General features: G+C 43.7%; 1 protein-coding gene across 8 annotated transcripts; it reads left to right on the forward strand.

Annotated features, from left to right (window-relative positions):
* Nucleotides 1-1,478: 1,478 nt before the first annotated feature.
* Nucleotides 1,479-22,756, forward strand: LOC117542367 (fibronectin type III domain-containing protein 7-like). 8 transcript variants are annotated; one of them, XR_004568421.1, is made up of 17 exons: nt 1,483-1,718; nt 1,883-1,895; nt 2,044-2,304; nt 3,797-4,057; nt 5,608-5,871; nt 6,347-6,610; nt 7,273-7,527; nt 7,600-7,857; nt 8,107-8,361; nt 8,689-8,943; nt 9,466-9,750; nt 12,167-12,397; nt 12,483-12,754; nt 12,846-13,144; nt 13,281-13,451; nt 13,566-13,714; nt 13,861-13,999. XR_004568421.1 is itself a non-coding variant. In XM_034209988.1 (14 exons), the coding sequence occupies exons 1-13, from the start codon at nt 1,674-1,676 to the stop codon at nt 21,765-21,767; spliced, it is 2,424 nt and encodes an 807-aa protein (XP_034065879.1). In that variant the 5' UTR covers nt 1,481-1,673; the 3' UTR covers nt 21,768-21,801; nt 22,259-22,756. The 8 variants fall into 8 exon arrangements, 4 of the variants coding, with proteins under 4 accessions (XP_034065877.1, XP_034065879.1, XP_034065878.1 ...); XM_034209988.1 differs by lacking the exons at nt 9,466-9,750; nt 12,167-12,397; nt 12,483-12,754; ... (2 more) ...; nt 13,566-13,714; nt 13,861-13,999 and adding exons at nt 21,072-21,332; nt 21,621-21,649; nt 21,765-21,801; nt 22,259-22,756 and having other exon boundaries at nt 1,481-1,718; XM_034209987.1 differs by lacking the exons at nt 9,466-9,750; nt 12,167-12,397; nt 12,483-12,754; ... (2 more) ...; nt 13,566-13,714; nt 13,861-13,999 and adding exons at nt 21,072-21,332; nt 21,621-21,644; nt 21,765-21,801; nt 22,259-22,756 and having other exon boundaries at nt 1,481-1,718.
* Nucleotides 22,757-23,781: the final 1,025 nt, after the last annotated feature.

Consider the following 23,781-nt stretch of genomic DNA (forward strand, 5'->3'; position numbering starts at 1 on the left):
ACAAATGATAAAGTCTTGAACCAGTGTGAGTGTTAAACATTTAACCTCTCTTTGTCAAATATATTTCAGGATGAAGAGGTTGTGAGGTTCCACAAAAGAAGCAGGCCATCATTTGAAGGCCGCTGGTAATTGAGATGGGGTCATGAGTGACCGCTGCTGGGGGGGGAACTGTTACAATCAGCTGTATTAGGTTCACTAATGCCTCAAAATGTATTAGTTGTCACAATCTGTCTGTGTTTTATTTTGTCCTGTCTTGTCTGTTGATTCCTGTCTCTGTGTTCAATAAAATTGAAAGTCCTAAATTGAAAGTGTTTCTTAAGTAAAAGAGTATAAGTATTATCAGCTAAATGTACTCGAAGTATCAAACGTAGAAGTACAGTATGCGGAATGGCTAAGTTCACAGTATTTTATTACCATTGATATTATCCTGTCAATTCTATCAATTTGTCAATACGATGGCACTTTTTTAATATATTTTTTAAAATACTGGTAGGAAATACAGTACTATAAGATTTCATTTATATCACATGTTTTTTTATCAGTAAAAAGCGAGTAAATATACAATATTGCCTCTGAAATACAGTGATTATACTGAAATTAAAAAGGTGTATGTTAAAAAACAAATGAAGGCCCTTTCTTGAAGTCATAACTGAAATAATTGATGCAATTAACATGCAAATAGACATTAAAATATGCTTTGAAGGCTGTCAATGTGTTTAATTTGAGTTTGACATTTGTAAATGCCGTTGCCATGGCGACATCACTCGCCATCATCACAGACCTCAAGGTATCATTATATTACCAGTATCATTATATATATATATATATATATATATATATATATATATATATATATATATATTAATAATATAAGATATAATATGTTAATATATATATATAATATGTTACAAAGGTTGAGAAGGAGGGGCTCCCGCCCACAGATATAATATGTTACTTTTGTAAGTAGCCTACACAACACGGGAGTCGGGACGTCACGTGCCTCAAAGGTTGAGAAGGAGGGGCGTTGAGGCTCCGCCCACGTTGAGGTATTGCGCACTGCATTGAGGGGCTTCTCTGTAAAGCCGGTTCCGCATGCTGGCTCTTACGGAACCGACTAACTCCCCTTTTTCGTGTACAGCTCACAACATGCTCAGACTTGTAGTGATTTGTACCTCTTTTAATACTTTTCGCCTTCTGAAAGAAAGAGGTGAAATGTGCTAACGTGACGGCCATCTTGGTGTTGGTGACGTGTGCGAGACCATAGTTCATTGAGCGTTTCACACAAATAAATGTATTACTTCGCAGTTTTAAGACACATTTTTATTTTTTTGACTTGCAAAATTATCTTTTAAATTGACAAGCATCATATGTGTAATTCGTGGCACAATTCAAACGGGGTCGAAAGATAATCTTTCTCTCGCCATTGACTTCAATACATAATTTTTCCGAAATAAGGTCCAACGGAAGGGGAGGGACTTCGCCTCTCTATTACGCTACTTCACTGTGACTGGTCAATTGCTTTAGTGGGAGGGACCAAATGCAGCTATTTAGACCAGCACAGACAAAGTATGTTTAGAAAAAGGGGAAACCTTGAAGAGAGAAGCATTTGAATCCAACAGAAGCTGCATAGTGTGAGGAGAAAAGTCATTTTTGACATTTTACTTCAAGAAAATATGAAGTGGCCAGCGATTTTTGTCTTGCTGAGCATATGCTCACAGGTAAAGTAACGGACTAAAATGTGTTATAGTCATTTTGCTTATTTCATTTCAGGCTCAGAAATCCTGTTTTTAAAAAGGAGTGATACAATGTTACAGTCAAGTAGTAGGAACTTGAATTTCATATAAAACCATAACCGTTTTTATTTTCTTATCTACATTTGCAGGCTGCAGCACAAGGTATGTATTTTATATTTTACCATAACTACACTGCAGATGGTAATATCATTTTCATATGAGAATGAACACAATATTGATGGTATCTGTAAATGAATCAATTTCTCAGGGTGTAAAAAAGTAGGCTACTTAAAAGATGCTCTCTCATCAGATATCGAAGTATCCGTGTTCTCTGCAACATCGAAGAGCGCGATTCTCAGATGGACCAGGGTCTACGGAGCCAGCTCATACAAGGTCATCGCCGCCCCCCAGAACTCCCCAGGCAACCCCGTTGGTTATGCCGTGTTTGGTCCACACACAGTGATGGGCACCATCAACTCTCTGTCCCCAAACATCATTTATACATTCACAGTTGCAGCTCTGGATAATGCTCAAGAGATACTAAACATTGGAACTATCGATTCTTCCTCAGGTGAGGTAACCTTGTGATGTTAAAGCACTTCACTGAGTGTTTTATTATTGTTTAGTTTCATCACACACAAAAAAACGTTCTGGTGCATGTGTTTTAGTTAAGTTAGTACAGTAGGCCTACCGTTTTATTCTGTGATATTCGGGCAAACTAATTATATATATATATATATACACACAAAAGTATTGGGACACTCCTTAATCATTGAATACAGGTGTTTCATTCAGTCCCATTGCCACAGGTGTATCAAATCAAGCACCTAGCCCTGCAGTATGCCTTTACAAACATTTGTGAAATAATGGGTCGTTCTAAAGCACTTTGAGCACCAGGAAAAGTGCTTTATAAATGTAATTTATTATTAAAGAGCTCAGTGAATTTGAACGTGGTACTGTAATATGCCACCGTTGCAACAAGTCAGTTCGTGAAATGTCTTCTTTCGTAGATATTCCACGATCAACTGTAAGTGTTATTATTGCAAAGTCTAAGCGTTTAGGAACCACAGCAACTCATGTAAAGACCACGTAAAGTTCACGTAAAGTTACAGAGCGGGGTCGCAGAGTGCTTAAAAGTCGCCAGAGCTCTGACTCGATAACTGCGGAGTGCTGCCATGCAGAGCAGTGGAAACGTGTTCTGTGGAGTGACTAAACACGCTTCTCTATCAGGCAGTCTGATGGACGAGTCTGGGTTTGGCGAATGCCAGGAGAACGTTACCTGCCGGACTGCATTGTGCCAACTGTAAAGTTTGAGGGATAATGCTATGGGTTTATTTTTCTGGTGATTCTTAATGCTTCATCATTTTGGACAATTATATGCTTCCAACTTTGTGGAAACAGTTTGGGGAAGGCCCTTTTCTGTTCCAGCATGACTGTGCCAGTGCACAAAGCATGGTCCATAAAGGCCTGGTTGGATGAGTTTGGTGTGGAAGAATTTGACTGGCCCGCACAGAGCCCTGACTTGAACACCTTTGGGATGAACTAGCACGGAGATTCTCCAAAATCTTGAAAGCCTTTCCAGAAATTAATATAGCTGCAAAGGGGGGGGGACCAACTTAATGCCCAATAATTTGGAATGGGATGTCATAAAAGCTCCTGTAGGTGGCCCAATACCTTTGTCTTTAGTGTGTATATACACATTACAGTCAGAATGTTTTTTTTTAACCATTTGTTATCTGAATAACTAATGTAACGTGTACATTTAAAACACCTAAATAGTACTTTGATGATGAGCAGAGGAGCACAGAAGAGTCACTGTTAGTGCCTCATGATTTAAATAAGCCTTTTAATAATATATAAAAGTATTAAAACAAAATGTATATATAAAAGTATTAAAACAAATAGTTTTATTATTACATTCAGCATTCAAATTGACGTACTGTTGCAGACACAAAATAAATATTTTGCCCTGAAATCTGTGGGTAAAAAGATGGATTGCATTGCCAACTAACGCTGAGAAGGTGTAGTATCTCGTCAAACTGTATTTCTTGTGAATCTTTTAGCTCCTGAGGTGATGGATCCCCTCCTGACAATGAAGTCAAAGGACAGCAAGACTTTTATCGTGTCTTTCAGCTTGAAGACCGGGGCGACATCTTACATCATACGATTGCAGAATCCCAACCGCTTCATCAGAGAAAACATTGTGTCCTCCTCCCCCGCTGAGATTGAGTCCCTCGACCCGTACACAGAGTACTCACTCAGCATCATGTCTGTGAACAGTGGAGGTCAGAGCCAGCCATCTTCCCCTGTGACTGCAAAGACAGGTACTGTTGTAGCGTTTGTGTCCATAATTCAAGATTGAGAAACAAAACCTCAAATGTATTCAGTGGGTAAACAATTAACCCCCAAGGGCTGGATTATAGCAATGAGTCACATATTCAGTAAGAAACAATATGCGCTGTTCTTCTCAGTCTCCATACCCTGTAGAAGTAACTTGATCTCCTTAATTGTCTCTTAGCAGAGTATATAGTCCTGTCATGGAATTATACACATTATCTTCAGTTTTTGTGCAAAAAGAATCCAGGGTTTTTCTTACCGCTCAATGGCTTAGGGTCTTTCCAGTAAAGACGGTAAGTATACTGGACCCTTCTCTGTTGAACACAATAGGAGGACCTGATCCTGAGAACATGGCTGGCACCTCTCTACTCCATCCCCAGGCCCAGGAGTTCAAAACTTTTAATCTCAATCAGATCCGATCAGATTTTGAAATCCCATGTTTTGTGATCCAGGATCAGACAACTCGGCCAGACTTTGTCCCAGTAGTTCAAAGCAATTCAGGATAGGATCACTCTGATCCAGATTACGACTTTTCAAGATGACTAGATCCTGAATATCAGTGATTTAATCCTACCGATCTCCATCTAGTGGATATGAAAAATAATACAAGGAAGACAAGAGACCACGTTGCAGAGACATCTACAATGTCTAATTATATTTTTGTGATACTTTAATGAGCATAAACATTTATGTCATCAACATTTGGTTGAAAACAAAATAGGCCACCACAAACATGACCAAAAATAAAATGTATTTCCCATGAAGGCTAAATTGTGTATTATTTCAGTTAACAAACTTTGCCATCTTATTTAAATTGAAACATATTTTAAAATAAATTGTACAGTACGTTTTGCTCTGGTAATCCACTGGAGATCCACCCCTCTGGTGGGATCAGGATAATCCAGTTTGTTGATCAAATTGATCCCAATCCTGTGTTTTCGGTTTGACTACCCGTTTTGAAGATTTGATCCAGATTAAAGCTTGGATTTCCTGATCTGATTGGATATCAAAGTGATCCTAATCCTGTTTTTTGGTTTTGAACTACCCAAAATCCAAATCTGATCAGATGGGGATTAAAAGTTTTGAACTCCTGGGCCCAGGGGACTATCTGATCCACATGAGTAAAAAATAACATGCTACAGGCAGTCGCATCGTTTTTGTTTGCCATTATTCACCTCTGATTTGATTTTGCTTCCTTGAATGAACAACATGAAAACTATGATTTTCATTTTGTAGTTGGTGCATAAAAGTCTGAAGTGGCTGATACTTGGGTGCAGCCCACATTCTGACATCACTGCTTGGATCTGTGACTACTGACAATAAAAAAATGTGATTCACAAAAAGCAAGGGCTTGACTAGGACTGCTGTAAAACATACCAGAAACATGACTCAAGATATTTATTCCCTTAAGACTTGGCTTCAAAAGCATACATCTTACATTACAAGTAAGCAACAATCAAAGTCAAGAGAAACATATTTACTCAAAGTACAGTCGCCCTAATTGCTTCATAATGTTAAACTTTGTCCCCCTCCACAGTGTTGCCCCCTCCTCAGCTCTCCGCCTCCTCTCCCAGCAACAACAGCATCACTGTGTCCTGGGCTCCTGTTGCCAACGCTGTCCAGTACAGCCTGTCTCTGTACAAGTTTGCCTGGAACACCACCATCATCAAGCACAACACTTCCAACACCAATTGGATCGTCTCCGGCCTGGATATGGGCTCAGTCTACGTCATAAAGGGTTTCGCCTGGGACCCCGAGGGCCGCCAGGGAGAGGACAGTCTGTACATCGACCAGATGACAAGTAAGCGTGCACCGAGACTCTTTTCTGTGTGGGAAATACCCATGATTGCTCCTATAAGTATATAGAGTCCATGTGTCTTTCTTTTTGATCATGTAAGAAATATTATACGTGTAGTGATAAGAGAAAATATTAACTAGGCTTGCAATTTTAAATAAACTTGCCACAGTCACAGACCTTTTTCTAGTGTGTAAAAACATATATCTTCAAATGATTATCATGGGATGTAGCCTCTATAAGCTACATAAAACATGACTGAAGTTGTTTGAAATAGTATTAAAACCCTTTGTTCTGTGAAATCTAAATCTAAGAACGGCAGCCATCTGATGAATACAGTATTATTAGTAATAACATTTTCCTCACGAAACATTACTGGTAAGAGTAATTTAGAAACTAATACTCTAATTATACTACTCCTTTTATTAGTGTGTTTTTATGTGTACTTGTATTTAATGCATCATTGGGCATGTTTTCACAGGACCTGCTGTGCCATCTATTGCCAATGTCTCCATGGTGATGAATAACGGTTTGGCCGGTATCTCAGTGTCCTTGGAACGGGATGAGGGGGTCTTTGGGTCCCTCCAGTACCATGTGATGAGCGACCAGAACCTCACCTGTAACTCCACATCCAGCTCCTGCACCCTGTCTCCAGTGGGCTGCGGAGAGGTACACACCGTCCGGGTCAGCACCTCCGACGAGGCCGGGCCCAGCGATCCATCCGGCCCCGTGGTGTTCATCACCTGTGAGTATTAGACTACATTTATTTCCGATCACACTTGTAAACTATCTGTTTGTAATAGGGCACCGTAGACATATAATGAGCAAGCCATAATAATGCAAGGAGTATTGGATTAATCACAAGATACTGTATAAGTGTTGGTTGGAAGTTATTTAGTTCATTACATCTTATTTAGCATCACTTTTATCCAAAGTTCCTTACACTTCGATGCCATAAATGTGACTACAGGATCAATTTGAACCTCTGATCCTTCCATTAATGGATTATCAAAATGGTTTACTTTGAAAGTTGACTAGAAATCTATTTGTCTTTGCATATTTATGATCTGTTTACGAGACAGCTATAAGATGATTCCATCTTCACATTCTCTTCAAACATAAAATACATAAAGCTTTTTCTTCCCATCAGAAGTGTTAATTTTCTCATCAATTGAATAGATTAAATATAATATGCAATGAAATAAAACATACTTTGAACATACACTTCGCTACAAGAGTTATGATTACATTTAGTTGTTTAATGAGAAACTTTATTATGTTATACGTAGAATTCTAACATTAACACATTAGTGCTAGATGTGGATTAAAATGATGGCAGCATTAGTTTGCTCTGAAACCCTCAGTCATTAAAATATGACTAAACTCCCTGCTCTCCTGTCCGGTCAGTCCCCTGCCCCCCACAGTCTCTGGCTGTTGTGGAGTCGACAGAAGGAAGCTGCACGCTGACCTGGGACACGGTGACTCACGTCAACAGCTACACAGCCTTCATCAAGAGAGGAGACGGTGCAGAGGAGAGCTGCAACACCACCAGCAGGAGCTGCACCTACAACTGCACATGTGGCCACACATACCTGATGTCTGTGATGGCCTTCAACCAGGCTGGCAGCAGTCCTGAAGGACAGGTTCTCAACTACACCACCTGTAAGTAGCCACTGAGGGGACAGATTTGAATTCATGATTTTCTGTGTATCACACCCCCTGTGTGTCTTTCAGTGCCCTGTTGTCCAGAGGGTGTATCCATCTCCGCCGTGAGCACTGACACGTTTGAGATCACGTGGACGGTCTCTCGGGGGGCAGAGCTGTACCAGACTCGAGCTGCAGACAGTTCAGAGGTCATCCTGTGTAACGACACGGCTCCGGTGTGCGCCCTCTCTGACCTCAGCTGCGACAGTTCCTACAGCGTGGTGTTGACACCCTGCAACGACATCAGTGGATGCAACCGGGCATGCAAAGCTCACACACAAATCACAGGTAGGAAACGTGTGCCCACATGTATCCAGCAAATATCCAGATTTTCCATTTAAACAGCAGTTAAAAAAAAAGTTTTGAATGACTTCAAATGCTTGATATCTAATATTATTAACTAGACTGGTCATCAGAGAGCTATACAGTATCTTTTAAAACTACACATAGGCCTACATCCATTCCTCATGTACTGTATGTGGAGTAGTCTCAAAGGTTTGATCATGCTCTTAATTCCTCTTTTCCTCCACCCGTCAGCTCCATGCATGCCGATGAATCTGATGTTGACTCAGAGAAACTCCTCCTGCTTCAGTGTCAGCTGGACTCCAAACAACAGGCTTGCTAATTACACCGTGACAGCGTCGGGAGATGACGGCACACGCACCTGCAACACAGACGGAAACAGCTGCGACATCACTGACCTTCCTTGTGGCTCTAACTTTGAAGTCAGCGTCATAGCAACCAGCCCCGCAGGCTTGGGTTTACCCAGCTACTCTGAATTGTTGGAAACAGGTGAGTGGTCAAAAGTTGTGATTGAACCATTTTATTATAAAGCACGGGAAGGACTTAAAAACATCAATATAATAGCATGCTAGTGACGTGTAGCGCCACGTACAGCCTCAAGAACACCTTCAGGGTTCCTCAGCACGGAATACGAACACCGATATATTTGTAATAAAAACTGATATCTTAGTTAATATCAAGCTGTCTTTTGCTCTTTTCTGCTGTAACGAATGTAAATGTCCCCTCTGTGGGACGAATATAGGGATTCTGATTTTGATACAGATGGTAGTTTTGTGTTCCACTCCTCAACACCACATTTATCATCCTCTTCTACAGGACCGTGCTGCCCGGTGGATCTGACGGTGGATCAGGTGACGCAGGCAATGAGCAATGTGTCATGGTCTCCCGCTAAAGGGGCGCATACATTCATCACTTCCCTAACATCAACGCGTGGTCACGCCCGCTGCCACACCATGGACTCCCACTGCCTCATGGGATGCATCACCTGTGGGACCAACTACACCGTCACCATGGAGGCGATCAGCCACAGCGGGCGCCGGTCAAACTGCTCCTATGAGGGCTTCTCGTCCAGTGAGTGATTGGGTTTTCTTCCAATGAAAAGAAAATACATTGCAACTGTAGTGTATCTACCAGAAAGCACTGACATGACACTTTTATTATAAAAAAGAAGCAATACATATCAAAGACGATTGTTTATGGTATGTATCTATATAAAAGTAGGAATCTGTTCATCATTTTCAATAAAATTGGATTTGAAACACTTTTTATATTTATTTGTACAAAAGGGGTTCTCACATTTTTGTAGTTCTTTTTAAAGGGCCCATTGCATGCTTTTCCGGTTATTACCCGTCTCCTTGTGTGTTATGAAGGTGTCCATGCATGTAAACAGTCTGCAAAGTCAAAACCCCTCAAAGTACACCCTGTAGGGAGTAAAACTCTAACACAGAAAATACCTCCCCCATAAGCCTCGTTGGAGATTTCTCAGTTTCCATTGTTTACTTCCTGCCCCGCGTGACGTAGCTGCACCGCGTGACGTCACTTCCTCTGCCAGCCGACCATATTAAGTGTTGTAAAACCTGCTTCTTTTCAAAGCTCTATCCAGTCATGTCGCGGAGGGTCTGTTGACTGTATCGTGTGGAGAAATCCACAATGTTTGCAGTACCGAAGGCAGAACCACGACGAAGTCAGTGGTTGACATTCCTTTTTAACACTGTTCCAGCTGATTTACCAGCCGGTACTGTTGTGTATGCGCGGCATTTCACGGACCAAAGCTTTAAAAACTTAACAATGTTTAGCTTCGGACTTGCAAAGCTGATATTGGAGGACGACGCTGTTCCTACTTTGTTTGGACCAGCGGGAGATTCGGGTACACAACCTGTAAGTATTCATTGTGGTTTGTGTAATTATTCTGTTTAAAATAAACAATGTATCTACCACGACTGTGTAAATGCTATGCTATGCTAATGATATACTACCGAGGTAAACACGAGGGCTACCTAGCAGACCTCAACACCGATGTTAGCACATGGCTTACATGTATCTCATAGCAGGAGAATGTCTGCAAACACACACGAAATACTCATAGACAGTATACTCCGGGTGATTTAACCGTACGGTCAGTAATTACAGTTGCCGTTCGTGTATTCTACCGAGCTATCATTAATAAGCTAAGCTAGAAGCTCTAACCTAGAGATGTTATGAAAAACATTGTTTTCATACCAGCTACAATGAATGACCGAACGCAGACTAACTGTATAATATTGAAATTGTAAGATGTTCTTGCTAAGCCTAGACTAGCTGTTAAACTGCATATTAGCTGGCAAGCTAACTGTGTTGATTACTGATAGATAATCATAGCTGGAGAATTTCGTCTGCAAATACACACGAAATACTCATAGACAGTATACTCTGGCTGATTTAACGTACGGTCAGTCGCCAAACATAATTACATTGAAGTTGGCGGTCCTAGCAGCTATGCTACTGAGCTACAAAGTCTGAAATATTACGCTACATGGGAAAAGGTAGCAGACTATCTGTAGAACATTGTAATTGTAAAAGTGTTGCTTTTATGAAATTGACTGTTTTCCTCGGATACAAAATTAATTGTATGAATACTATGTGTATCTTTCTTAGAGTACATCACAGCAGGAACACAATACCAACTGCTCCAGTACAGTCGGATGTCAAACAGACTGTTTGTGTGGGAACTCAGAGGGTTGAGACCATGGATGTATAATAACTGGATACAGCGTGGGAGGCGGGGCCTCATTCATTCCTATGAGAGCTGCTCATTAGTGCATGATGATAAAATGGCCCAACTTTTGAGAGAGTGAAACGTCACAGATTACCCAGCATGCCTGAGAAGTACCCGTATGTGCACTCATAGAGCATGCGCAACTTTAACCAAAATGCTCGTTCACATCAAGCACGTCAATTTGCGTACACGTAACAGCACCGTGCGTTCATGACAGCATGGTAATGGATTGTTGTTATCATGGATTTGATATGAACGAGGCGGCAGCTAGCGGCTAGCTAGTAATGATGCTAATGTACACATCAATCGTTATGTACTTATATTACGCTGTAACAGGATCTAGTGATATCCAACAGAGCTTCATTTAGCATGAAATTATTATTGCACTGTATATATATATATATATATATATATATATATATATACACAGTGCAATAAGCTTCTTAGTGCAATACGAAGCTACAGGGACGTTAATAATGTCGGTAATATTAACTTTATTTAATACAACATTTACGGTACAAGATTTAATCATACAGCCCATGTAGTATGATAATGAATTACAGCAAACATGTGCAATATATCCATTATTACAGCTCCGTGGGATGGCAGTAAGACGATATGGATCCGTTCTTATTGTGCATCCATGGGTAAAGATAAACGCAACTCACATTGGTTTCTCATACAGCATCTCTGTAAACTATGTGTATTCACTGAATTTCACTCTCTGCCTTTAACGGCTCGTTGTAGCTCCAGCCCCACCCTACCTGTGAGCACAGTGTGCTCTGATTGGTCGGGACACGTAACATGAACGTGCCGGGCGGCGCGGTCCCGTGGGTTAGATGCACGTTCATAATGCAGAGGGAAATAACTCTCAGAATAACGTTATTAGCACATTTTTACAACTTGAGGAACGAATGTTTTTAATAAGGGCTATACAAGTGTTCATACTGGGTAGTTTATTTAGTTTAAAAGAAATTATCCAACGAGTTACAGACCACTCTTTCCCCATGTAAGTCAATGGGAAAAAGTGTTTCCGGGCCTGGCAATCAAACTGAAGTGTAGTACCGCCGTTTGACCAGCACGAATATTTTCATCTGAGTCCGGCGCACTTCCTGGGGGCTTGGTTGAGACACGGTCTGTGGGAACACAGACAGTGGAATGTAAAGTGTCCGCCATTTCTGTTGCTACACAGTTGGCCCGGGGAACACTGAAATCGGCACACGTGAGAAGCAAAGGTAGACTATAACACTGACAAATCACAGATACATTACCTTAATTGTGCTTTTATTACATATGCAGCACTTGGGCTCGACCAAAAATCGTTTTTAAATGTGCTCTATAAATAAAACCTTATTTGATATTATTGTATATCTCAGAAATACTGTTATGTTGACTACAAGAAATACAGTGCTGTTTGTAGTTTGTACATTTTTCATGAATTAATCTGTCAGATGTACACAAGTTGTTGGCCTTTTACAATGTATTAGTGTCTTATCTAATGTACAGAGTATTTATGCACTTTTCCCTTTTTATTAACAGGCATCCAGGCCACGGTGTCTTTCAAAAGTGTTGGCACTAAAACTTCCACCTACAAAGAAATCCCCTTGTCCTCTACACCAATAAAGGGCCCAGGCTTGGGACCTAGCAAGAGACCTCGACTAGAGTTGGAGGAGGAACAAGCGGGAACAAGGAGGAGACGTCGACAGAATTTGAGGAGACTCTGGGTTCGAGTTACCACCCTGATGATACTGTAGAAGAATGCGACGTATCGTAAGTTTGGTACATTTGGTACACATTACTATTACTGTTTTTCAGAGTTGAAATCTAAAACGTATTAATTTTTTTGTTACATTAGACCACAGGCACAATCCACGCACCGTGACGTAAAGTACATTGTTTTTTAAAGCTGCCTCAGACAGCTGTTTGAAAAATGTCCGTTGTGTAAGACAGACTGTGATGTCCAAACAAGAAAAGTGGGGACCTGTGGCGTTCACACAGCGTTGTTCAAACTGCAGTTACTTCAGAAAATGGGAGAGCCAGCCCGTCATCGGAAGTACCCCGGTTGGCAACTTACAATTATCCGCTGCTACATACTTCACTGGGGGTTCCTTCTTCCAACTACGAAAGGTATTTTACCATCTCTAACATCTATAGCGCATGAAAAATGACAGCAGTGGACTTTTTCAAAAACGTTTCCTTTTTTTCTATTTATTCATAGATATGCAGAGCCATGCAGCTGGAGATCATCGGGTATGGGACCTTCAGGAGGCATGCTAAGAGTTACCTGGAGCCTGCTATTATCCACAAGTGGAACACTGATCAGCAGCAGAATTTCGATAATCTACAACAACAGGGGGGAAAGGTTGCAGGAGATATGAGAGCCGGAGAAGGTGACAAGGTGGACGTCACTGGTCAACCACCTACAAAACGTTCACGTGCATGATGACCCCCTGTTCCCCAAGTGCACACATTCTGTAGGAGCCGCAAGCGATGCAAATAAACCTTACCTAAAAGGTGGTAAGTTCAATATTTCACTTCCTTCATAAGATCAACAATATAGAATGTAAATATAACATTGTTGTTATGGCAAATTATTGTTGTAATGTTCTAATGTGCTGGTGATTTACCTAATGTCTTTGTCATTTTACTCAAGGCTCAATAACACTCGCCAGAGTTGAAACGATACTCACCAACAAGAGAGTTCTCAAAGATGTGCTAAAGCTAAGCCATCACTACCAGACCTCATCCCTGGAGTCCTTTCACAACTTAATTCTGCGTTTTCCCCCAAAAATGTGGTTTTCCCCTTCATTGGAATGTTGTGCAGGTAATACACTGTATACTTTATTCTGTAGCATCTTATAACACAGTCACTGTTTAGTGGCATGAGGGTTTTATTCTGTCATAACACAAAGTCTCATTTTATTTTGCTATTCTATAGGTTGTGTCTAGCAGCAATGCATCACAACGAGAATGCTGGGCGTGACCAAGCGACAACTGCTGCAGGAAAACTTGTCTTCAAATTGGCTTATCCAAAATCAAAGAGGGGAGAGTGTACGGTCAAGCCTGTTAAGAACGACCCTACATACAGTAAGTTGTGAAATATTTGTTTTTATTATTATTAACAGAACTTACATTTCAAATGATTAAAGATACAATGAACAATAAAAGTATTACATTAAATACAAAAAGTGAATAACAATAACAAATTATTTATACAATGCTTTCTTTTTCAGTCTATGTGGATGAGCTGACGAGGCTTGTGTTTCACAAAGTCTTTCTGGACCCTACACCCTTTGTGTACGAGCTGAAACGAATCCACGTCTCAACTCAATTTGACAGGCCCCCCAGAAATGATTGTCAGCCGTTTCCCCCCAAAGGAGGTCGAAATCCTACATATTGTCCAGCCAGATCTGGAAACTCCTGGCGGATCCGGAGCACAACACACGACGGAATCACCACTCTGATGCCTCGCCCTAAATATCCCCAGCACCAGCTTACAAAGCTGCGATACGCAAGATATCGAAAACGCCTATCGGGAGAGGAATGGATGATGTACAGTGTATAAATATACATTTTGTACATTTGTAAAAATAAAGTTTGAAGGAAATACTTAGTAGCCTTTCTTTCCTGAATTATTTGCTCCTATAACATATCATTCATATATAGCAAACCATGATTTGATTTTTCATCAAACGGTAGTAGTTTATTACAGGTAACAATAACTTACTCTTCTTACTTTGTATTTGTCAAAGGTCCAAAACTGTATTTATAAATATTGTGGAGATTCTGCAGGGTGTATGGGTTCAAGCAGTTAGGCTCTAGTCCTGGGTGGTCAACCATGCAGTTAATGTGTTCTGGAACTTGCAGCATGCGTGTTACAACCTATGAAGGTAAGATGTGTTATAAAACACGTTTAGCAATTAAACCAACTATGGGAAAGGTTTACAAAATAAACATTCAATTACTAAGGAAGTAATAATAGTCTATTGACTTGAAATATATGTATGCTGTATATCTTGGTGTGCTACTGTTGGTGTTTTCAGCTAGCTGCCGACATAATGTAATGGCGCGTTTCCACTGCAGCGGGGTAGCCCCGTTAAGCGTCCCTAAGCGTCCTCGCTCTGGCCTCGGACTGCCTCGCTGGCCGTCCCAGGCCGTGGCGCATTTCCATTACAGTTTAGGACCTGGGGTAGCAACGCAGTGTAGGCGGGGCGATCGGCTTTGTTTTTGTTCACATTTCGAGTTGTTCCGTCGAGCTCCCGCTGGATTTGATCATCCCCAATGAGATGTAGGAACGTCGTCACCTCCTCGGTCGACCACGGTGTGCTTTTCTTATTAAACGTAGCCATTTTTGTAGCTCATCCGTTTACAAAATGCTGTTTATAAAAATGCTGCAAGCTTGCTTCTAAATATATATGCGACGCTAGGGATGAACTCGCGCGCAATCTTGTGACGATTCTCTCTGACCAATCAGCAGTCGAGAGTGTTGACGTCACTAGTTCAGCCCTGGCCCTGGTCTGAGGGAACCACGATTTTATGAGGCCGGAAAAAGAGGGAAAAAGTACCCGCTGGCCGGTACTAGGCTATATGGAAACGCCACCAAAAACCGGCCTGGCCGCTTGAGGACGGTTAAGGACGCTTAAACGGGGCTACCCGCTGCAGTGGAAACGCGCCATAACTAAGTTAGGCTACCTTTCTTATGCTATTGCAGCACACGTTTTCTCCGTCACTTGGCATCAAAGCGCAGTTTCCACAACGGCACCTAAATAACAACAGTTGTAGGTACATCTGATGACATCTGAAATGCAAGACATATACTAGATAAAAACGTACCACAATGACACAGTTTGGTCTGCTCTAGTGAACGGCGAGGCAAGACTCGCGATTTGGTCTATTCTAGGATCGAACGGAGGTTCGAAATTGTATGCTCCATACGCCATTGTATGCTATATGTAAGCTATCTATTTATCTATATAACTCTCTATCTATCGATTCTCAAATCTAGTATTGCTATGTTGCTAAGTACCCGCTAAACCACTTTACGGCAGATGTCAACAGGGGCAGAGCCTCTCTGGTGGTTGACTAATCAGAACAGAGTGGCAGAGCTGACCAATCGGAGCACACTGGACGCACAGGAGGGTGGGGGCAGGAACTCCATCGAGCCGTTTAGCACAGGGAGTGAAAACTATAGGTTACTTACGTAACCCCAGTTCTTAGAGTAACATGAAGTGAGATGTCTCACTATGGGATGCGCCTCATCGCGGAGCAAACGGAAGCATCAATCTCATTACGCCAATCCTGATTGGCTAGTGATCTTGACGTCAGGGAATTCACCCCCTATAAGTAGCTTGCGCCACGACGCATGCGTCATTCAAAATAAGCACCTCTTCTCGCTTCACCATAGCAAGGAGGGCCGTCTGGTGAGACATCTCACTTCATGTTACTCTGAGAACTGGGGTTACGTAAGTAACCTATAGTTCTCATTCATAACACTCCGTTCGATGTCTCACTATGGGAAATTGTAGCTCCCGTATTGTCAGACGAGCTTATCTCGAAAATCACCAAACCAACCAGAACTTAACAGGTAGAGCTCTGACTCAACCAGGTGCCCAGCACTGCTTGAGTCACACTGGGAGCAGAACGTCCAGCCTGTTAAGAGGCGGACAAAAGTGAGCGGCGAGGACCAGCTCGCCGCTGCACCAATGTCTTGGATGGGAGACATCCTGGACAGAGTCCAGGATGCAGCCAGACCCTGAGTCGAAAGAGCTCGCGGACCCGAGGGTGCCTGCGAACTCTGACTCGTATGAGCCCCAAAGCAATTGCTTCCACAAACCAGTGGGAGAGCCGTTGCTTAGTAACAGGCTTGCCGTTATAAGGGTTAGCCCAGGACACAAGCGTTTTAGGGTGAGAAACACCGCTAAAAGCTCCAGGGTAATTTATGTGCGCCCGCTGGAGGTCTCTGCTCCAGAGACCCCTCACCGGGCTACCTTCATAAATACCTCCCCATCAGACATGCGTCCGTGGTGACCACTTTCCGTGAAAGGACAGCACCCATAGGCACACCTCGTACTAGAAAAGTCGGGTGCAGCCAGTGGCGCAGTGCCATTACGCATTTCACAGTAACCATCACGCGCGGGGTTTAGTTTTAGGGCGGCCACCCAGCGCTGAAACTCCCTCATGTGTAAGCGTCCCAGTCGTACGACCAGGATGGCTGACGCCATGAGCCCCAGCAATCGCAGGCATGATCTGAAGAGAACATGTTTGCGCAGCTGGAAAAGAGCGAGACAAGCTCTGAAAGCTTTCACTCTTTCCGCTGACAAGCGAGCTGAAAAGGGCACCGAGTTCAGGTGTAAACCCAGGAAGAGTATAGTCTGCGCGGGGCACAACATGCTTTTCTCTGTGTTTATTATGAAACCCAGGTTGAGCAGGTGCTTTACGAGGACATTTGTCTGCGTAACAGCCTCCTGCTCCGACTGTGCGAGAAGCAGCCAGTCGTCCAGGTAGGTCGCCAGGCGAATACCCTGTTGTCTTAACGGGGCTATCGCGGCTTCCGTACATCGTACAAACACCCTTGGACTGAGAGACAGACCGAAGGGGAGTACTCTGTATTCATAACAGATCCCCTGAAATGCGAATCTCAGATATTTCCTGTGTGGGTAATATACTGGGATGTGAAAATACGCATCTTTCAGGTCGACTGATGTAAACCAGTCGTCTTGTCGCACGAGCCGCAGCAGAGATGTGTGAGTGAGCATTCTGAACTTATATCTTTTTAGATATTTGTTCAGAGCCCTCAAATCAAGTATTGGCCGAATTCCGTTCCCTCCCCGTTTGGAAACGAGGAAGTACTTGGAATAGAAGCCGCCCTGACTCTGCTCGGCGGGTACAATAGATATACTGTAGCCCTCTTTTCTAGGAGAGAGAGAATCTCTCTCTCCAGAATATGGGCTGACTCTCCTCGGGCCTGCGAATGCAGAATGCCCGAGAAGCGAGGGGGGGTGACAGCGAATTGGAGTCTGTAGCCCCGTGTTACTGTCTTGAAAACCCAAGCAGATGATGTGAGCATCTTCCACTGCATGCTCCTTAGAGCCACGTCTCTTCCCCTCTGAGTCTCTATTTGTTGTGTTATGGGGCCCTCTAGTGTCTGAACACAGTGGTGCCCCTTTTCGACAATCCCCACCGACACTGCGCATGCGCATGACGGTGGTGCCTTCACAACCCCAGCCGGCCCTGCGCATGCGCGTGGCGGTGGTGCCTTTAAAGCCGCAGCCGGCACTGCGCATGCGCGTGGCGGTGGTGCCTTCACAGACCCGCCTGTAATCCGCCTTTTGAGAGATGCCGTAGCTGCTCTCAGAAGGGGAACAGTTGACGGGCTGTTTATTGGTTTTATTGTTTTTCTTATCATTTTTTTGAGCTGCGCCCTCGGCCTGAAGCCTGGATGCGTCAGCGGCAAATGTTTTATGACAGAAAAATCAACAAATGTGTGACATGTGTTTGTGCGGACTTGAGGATGGTGTTGAGGCATCTCTCGAGGCGGCGGGAACACATTTAGAGCTGGGGAACCGTGAACTTCCAGCTCTGTCACAGAGGGGAGAAGGAGGGGCTGTCACGCTGCTCGCTTCTTCTTCCTCGACTGCTGGCCGAAATTCTGGGTTGGCTGCCGCCTGAGCTGCAGCCGGAAACCGGAGATTTTCTAGGCCAGCTCGCCCTCGTCTCCAGCCTGGGCTGGGGACTCGGGGCGGGCTGCGACCTCTGCGTTTTCGGTGTTTTAAACCGAGCAGGGTTCGAGGCAGCTTGGGCGAAGGATTGCTGCTGCGAAGGACTGCTGCTGCGAAGGACTGCTGCTGCGAAGGACTGCTGCTGCGAAGGCAGCGGCTGGACCCTTCGAGGGAGGCAGAGGTGGAGTGCCTCGTCCTCCTTCTTTTTCGACTCACACCTCCTTTGCATGGAAGCAAGAGCGGAGCCGAAAATTCCCTCGCGAACGATGGGCATATCCAGCACATCCTCCTTTTCCCGGTCTGGGAGGTTGGTGAGGTTGAGCCATCTCGCTCTTTCCTGCACCACCATGATCCCCATTGCCTTGCCCGTGGCCTGGACGGCGCAGCGTTGGACACGAAGACAAATGTCCGTGACCGCTGCCATCTCGTCCAGAGTGGCTGCCCCTGGGTTACCTGACAGGTCCTCGCAGAGCTCCGCTTGGTAAGCGGTTAGCAGCGAGGACACATTCAGGGCCCTGGCGGACAACGCTGCGGCTTTGTAGGACCGTTCAGTCATTGTCGACTGAAATCGGTCCGACTTTGCTGGCAGCGTGGGGTACCTGCTTGGTGACGGGCCCATCCTCGGTAGGAGGTGGGCCGCTACCAGCGGTTCCATGGGCGGTATGCGGAGCAGGCCGAGCTTCTCCATTCCGTCACAGTCTAGGGAGGAGGCACCCTGGATTGGGACCTTGTTGCTGAAGGGCCGGTCTCTCCACGAGACCGACACCTCATCCAACATCTCCGGGAAGACCGGAAGGAGTTGCTTCTTTGTCCGCGCTGCTTGGGGAAAATGTTTCCCTTCGTAGCGGGACCTGGAGGTCTCCTTGGCCATTTCAGGCCACGGGATGTCGAGTCTGGCCGCGGCGCGTTTACACACGGCCTGCAGGTCCATGCTCAGACAGGGCGAAGATGGTGTGCTATCGCCCGGGAGAGCAGCCCTCGCTCCAGGCTTTGCAGCCTGAGCCGATGACATGAAGATGTCCTCTTCATGTTCATCCGACTCGGACAGGAGGAACACCGAGGTGTCCTCTTCGTCCTCATCGTAGTCCAGCTCGAGGACATCCTCCTCGGGTGAGACCATGGTGAGGTCTAACCGGGAGCCCCAGCTCGGTAAAGCGTGGGGTCCCGTTCCCGCGTGTCTTGCCGTCACCGGGTCCCGGCCTGCCAGGGCGCGGGATTCCGGTTCTGCAGCCATCGCAGATAATGAGCCCCAGACCGACACGGAGAGGGGTTCACTCTCTGCGGCGGACGCCCCCGCGTCTTGACTGCCGGCCGGCAGGTCAGTGGACATGGAGGGGTCCTGCTCCGACAGGCTAGCTTGGCGTGCTAGCCGTCGGCGGAGGCTCTTCACGGTGAAGCGGACACAATGTCCGCACGAGCCGGGGTTGTCGATAGCGCCTCGGGCGTGTTCCAGCCCGAGGCAGGACGAGCAGACCTGGTGTGTGTCTGTGCCCGAGATCTTCAACCCGCAGTCACAGAATCGAGCCACCGAGTCCCTGACTCCTCTGGTGTGATGGAGAGAGGCGTCCATCTTGTTCGCCTCGTGGCGTGGAGAGGACCCGCTCTCAACAGGTAGGTTGGGAGAAAAAGGAGTTACCACCCTGTCCTTAATCCGGAGAAAAGGACGGTGTGGGTCTTTTATTCCCGGAGAATACTGACTGGTGTGACAGTATGCTCCTTTAATCCTTTCCTCCTCCGTGGGGAAGAGAAAAGAAAAAACTTCCTCGCTACCGTGGTGTCGATAGTGAGGGAGCGAGCTAACGCTAGCTTGAAAAAATCAGACCTACCTAAAGAGAACGGCGAGGTCGATTTCAATACTAACTGGCGTTAGTATTACCGTCTTCCTGCGAAGCAGAAGGAGTAGCCGGCGAGCACCCGTTGACCGAAATGGTTATTTGGGTTCAGTCTGTGGACCGTTAAGCTTCCGGCTACTATAGAGATGTGCTCTGAAGCGAGAAGAGGTGTTTGAATGACGCATGCGTCGTGGCGCAAGCTACTTATAGGGGGTGAATTCCCTGATGCTGACGTCAAGATCACCAGCCAATCAGGATTGGCGTAATGAGATTGATGCTTCTGTTTGCTCCGCGATGAGGCGCATCCCATAGTGAGACATCGAACGGAGTGTTATGAATGAGAACTCATACTATACAGAGATAATGTATGAGAAACCAATCTGAGTTTGGAAAATTGCACAGTATTTTTATATTGTAATATCCCTCAACAATGGTATTATGATCAGTAGAAAGGACCATGCAATGGGACCTTTAAGATTAAAACAAAAAATCTGAGGACAAGCCTCCAAAGTAAAAACATAACTAAATGTTTAAAAAATGTAGCTGCTATAAAAAATTATAAATAGTTTGGAAATTACTGACTAATGTAAGCCTACTTCTATTAATCTAACCATTTAGCATTATCTTCGTGGCCCAATAGATGGCGCTCTGACACCCACACTAAACAGTAGAGTGCATACCCTTTTTGTAAAACAACAAAATACACTTTAAATTCAAAGCCATTTCTTGACTGCTTTGTTCATGTGCGTCAGGTTTAACATTTGACAGATCGGTGAAATATATGTTCCAAAAATTAAAACCATTTTTGTCATGCTCTCTTTGAAAGGGTTGGTTATCTTTCAGACATTAAAGCCACTGCAGAAACCTCACTTCATGTCTCTCTCGCTCCCTCAGGTGCCTGCTGTCCATCAGGCGTCCGGCTCTATGGGATGGCCCACAGCTCTCTGCGGGTGCACTGGCACGGTGCTGGCAGCAGCCACAGCTATGTCACAGAGCTGGTGGGCAGCAGGAACAACTACACCTGCACCGCCTCCCCCGGGGAGAGTAGCTGTGATGTTCCCAACATCCAGTGTGGGGATGTCTACACTGTGGTGGTGGCTCCGCTCTCACCAGAGGGCAGCAAAGTCCTCTTCTGCGCCCAGAGGATCTACTCAGGTAAGATTGTGACATCTCTCACAGTTGTTTATGATGATAAATAATATAGGAATTTAGTTTGGAGCTAATGTGTCCTTTTGTTTGTTATATTAAAAGTTAACCCTCTGTTTATGCTCTTAACGGAAAAGTTTTAGCACTAGTGATTTTATGTATTTCTGTATTCGGGAGCACAACAGCAGTAAAGACGATTCAAGCACCACAGGACAAACAAGGTGGAATAGCTGAATCATTTTAAAAGTGATTGACAGCATTTTGACAGAATTTCAACTTTTTCCCCTGCCCTCTCAGTCTCTTGCGCAGGCAGCAACCTTGGTACAGTTGAGTGTTATAATATGCAAAAATATATTTATAACTCTATTTTAAGTTCCACCGTAACCACCCAAACAATTATTTCATTTTTCTCTAATGTCATTTCAACCTGTTGTTCTGCAGTGATATACAGAGAAAAGAGAAGCATGGACTAGATATGGTAAGTAAAAATACGACAATTATACAGAAATATATTACGCCTCACCTGTAGTGGAAGCTGTACATATCAGCAACTGCTATAGTGGTTGATTAAAGACTCAAGCATAAAGTTATGTGAAGCCAGTGAGCTTGCCTCTTTGAGACCAGCTTTTAAACTTCACAATATAATTAACAATATATGTGACAATAAAGCCTGTGTTATTAAAGCAACACAGGCACGACATGAAACGAGAAAAGAAAGAAAACTCTGATATTGATATTTCTTACAGTAAGACATAATAAAGTATATTATACATGTTCAGGTATAATGATAATTCCCTCTGCTGGTCACAATAAAACATTATTTTGCTCAAGATCTGAAAACTTTGACCTGACACTCTGCTGTTATAAGATGTAACAATTTACTTAATGAATATACATTTCTTCAAACTGAATGTGACTGAATCTCTTCTCCACAGACGCAACACCTCCATCTTCCTTTTTCTGCTCTTCCTCCTTCATCAGTCCCGCACCACTGCAATAAAGCTAACTCATGGATGAATAGAAGAAGGACTTGCCTGCACTGGACAACATGCCTGTGTGTTGTCCAGTGGTGATAATGAAATCATTTTAATAATACATTTGTATGTGTTTTTATGTCTGTATCACTGATAAAATAATACCCCTCTGTTCCCTAAACTATCTTGATCAAGCACTCTAAGAGAGTGCATACGTTTGCTGCTCATAATAATTATCATGAGGCAACATGTACAATGTGGACATGAAAAATGTTAAAAGTACCTCATGAACAAATCACCATATTGGCAAAAGAGTAACCGTGCCCAAGCAGACCTTGAAGAATATGTTGCCCCTTCATTTTCTGAATAATTGATTGGTTGGCCAAAAAGTAAATAATAATTGTAGGTCCGCCCCCAAGTAGGAAGCCTCCTGGTGATCTGTGTCACCTCATCATGTGTTCTCAGGATGAATTCAACTGTTTGTGATATGTCTCTGTTGTTGTGACCATAGTTCAGTAAATAAATAATTCCTTGCATCATTTTTGTGATGTGTGGTTTATTTTGCCCATAGATTTGTGCTTCAAAATCTTGTTTTTATTCTGTTTGGTGCCAAATTGTGGCGGACCATAACTAAGTGTACCTACTCCAATACTTTGACTCCACTATAATCCAAAGACTAATGCTTTTAACTTCCCTCAGTTTGTTTGATAACTTTTGAATATACATTTTTAACTGCAAGGTATTTCTATTTAATAAGGTCAGCTTCAGATCTATCCATCAGATTCAATTATAATACAATATATATTATACTGAAAACGGGCCTTTATATAATGAGGTATTTTACTTATCTTGTTTGTCAGTAGTGTTCACATTTACTTTCTATCTTTCTTAGCTTAAAGAATAGTGAACAAAATTGTTACCCGGCCACACTTTGGACATTTTCTTTTCCTGCTACAAAGAAAGTTGTCCGGCAGGAAGTGCTTTTGGCAAGTTTTCATAACTGGTGTAAATGCTCAGACACCTTGGTGAAAATTAATCCTAGTTGTTGTGAAGGTAAACTTCTGTTGTTGCAATGTTGAGGTAGAATGAAGGAGTCTGGAACCGTTGTTAGCCAAAAGCACCGAGAGTTTATTGATCACAGTACATTAATTACATACGGCCGGGGAGATCACTTAGTTGCACACCGTCCCGTGTTTCACCAGCGATCTCTGAACCAAAAGACACAAAACATCTAACCAACACGAGGAGAGGCGGGCTTCCAGAAAGCCCGCGTATAATCAATAGCCGATGCAAGACAATGATCTGCTTGTCTCAAGGAGATGCTGCCAGGTCAACCCTCGGACATAGGAGAAGCGTTTGACCTGTGACCTCAACCTACAGAGGGGTCTTTGAGTGACTACAAGCAGATGTTTGCAGTATCACAGACTCTAAGGAACCATAAAAGACTCTATAAACAGATCAGATGAAAATATTCTCTTACAGTT

The sequence above is a fragment of the Gymnodraco acuticeps genome, unplaced genomic scaffold (assembly GCF_902827175.1).
Source record: "Gymnodraco acuticeps unplaced genomic scaffold, fGymAcu1.1, whole genome shotgun sequence".
NCBI classification, from domain to species: Eukaryota; Metazoa; Chordata; class Actinopteri; order Perciformes; family Bathydraconidae; genus Gymnodraco; species Gymnodraco acuticeps.

What these genes read in the sequence shown, in the direction of transcription:
- LOC117542367 (XM_034209986.1), top strand. Translation starts at nt 1,674, where the DNA reads ATGAAGTGGCCAGCGATTTTTGTCTTGCTGAGCATATGCTCACAG. An exon ending in GGTTCTCAACTACACCACCT is followed by an intron (nt 7,528 to 7,599) that starts GTAAGTAGCCAC and finishes TGTGTCTTTCAG; the next exon opens with TGCCCTGTTGTCCAGAGGGT. An exon ending in CTATGAGGGCTTCTCGTCCA is followed by an intron (nt 8,944 to 21,071) that starts GTGAGTGATTGG and finishes TCGCTCCCTCAG; the next exon opens with GTGCCTGCTGTCCATCAGGC.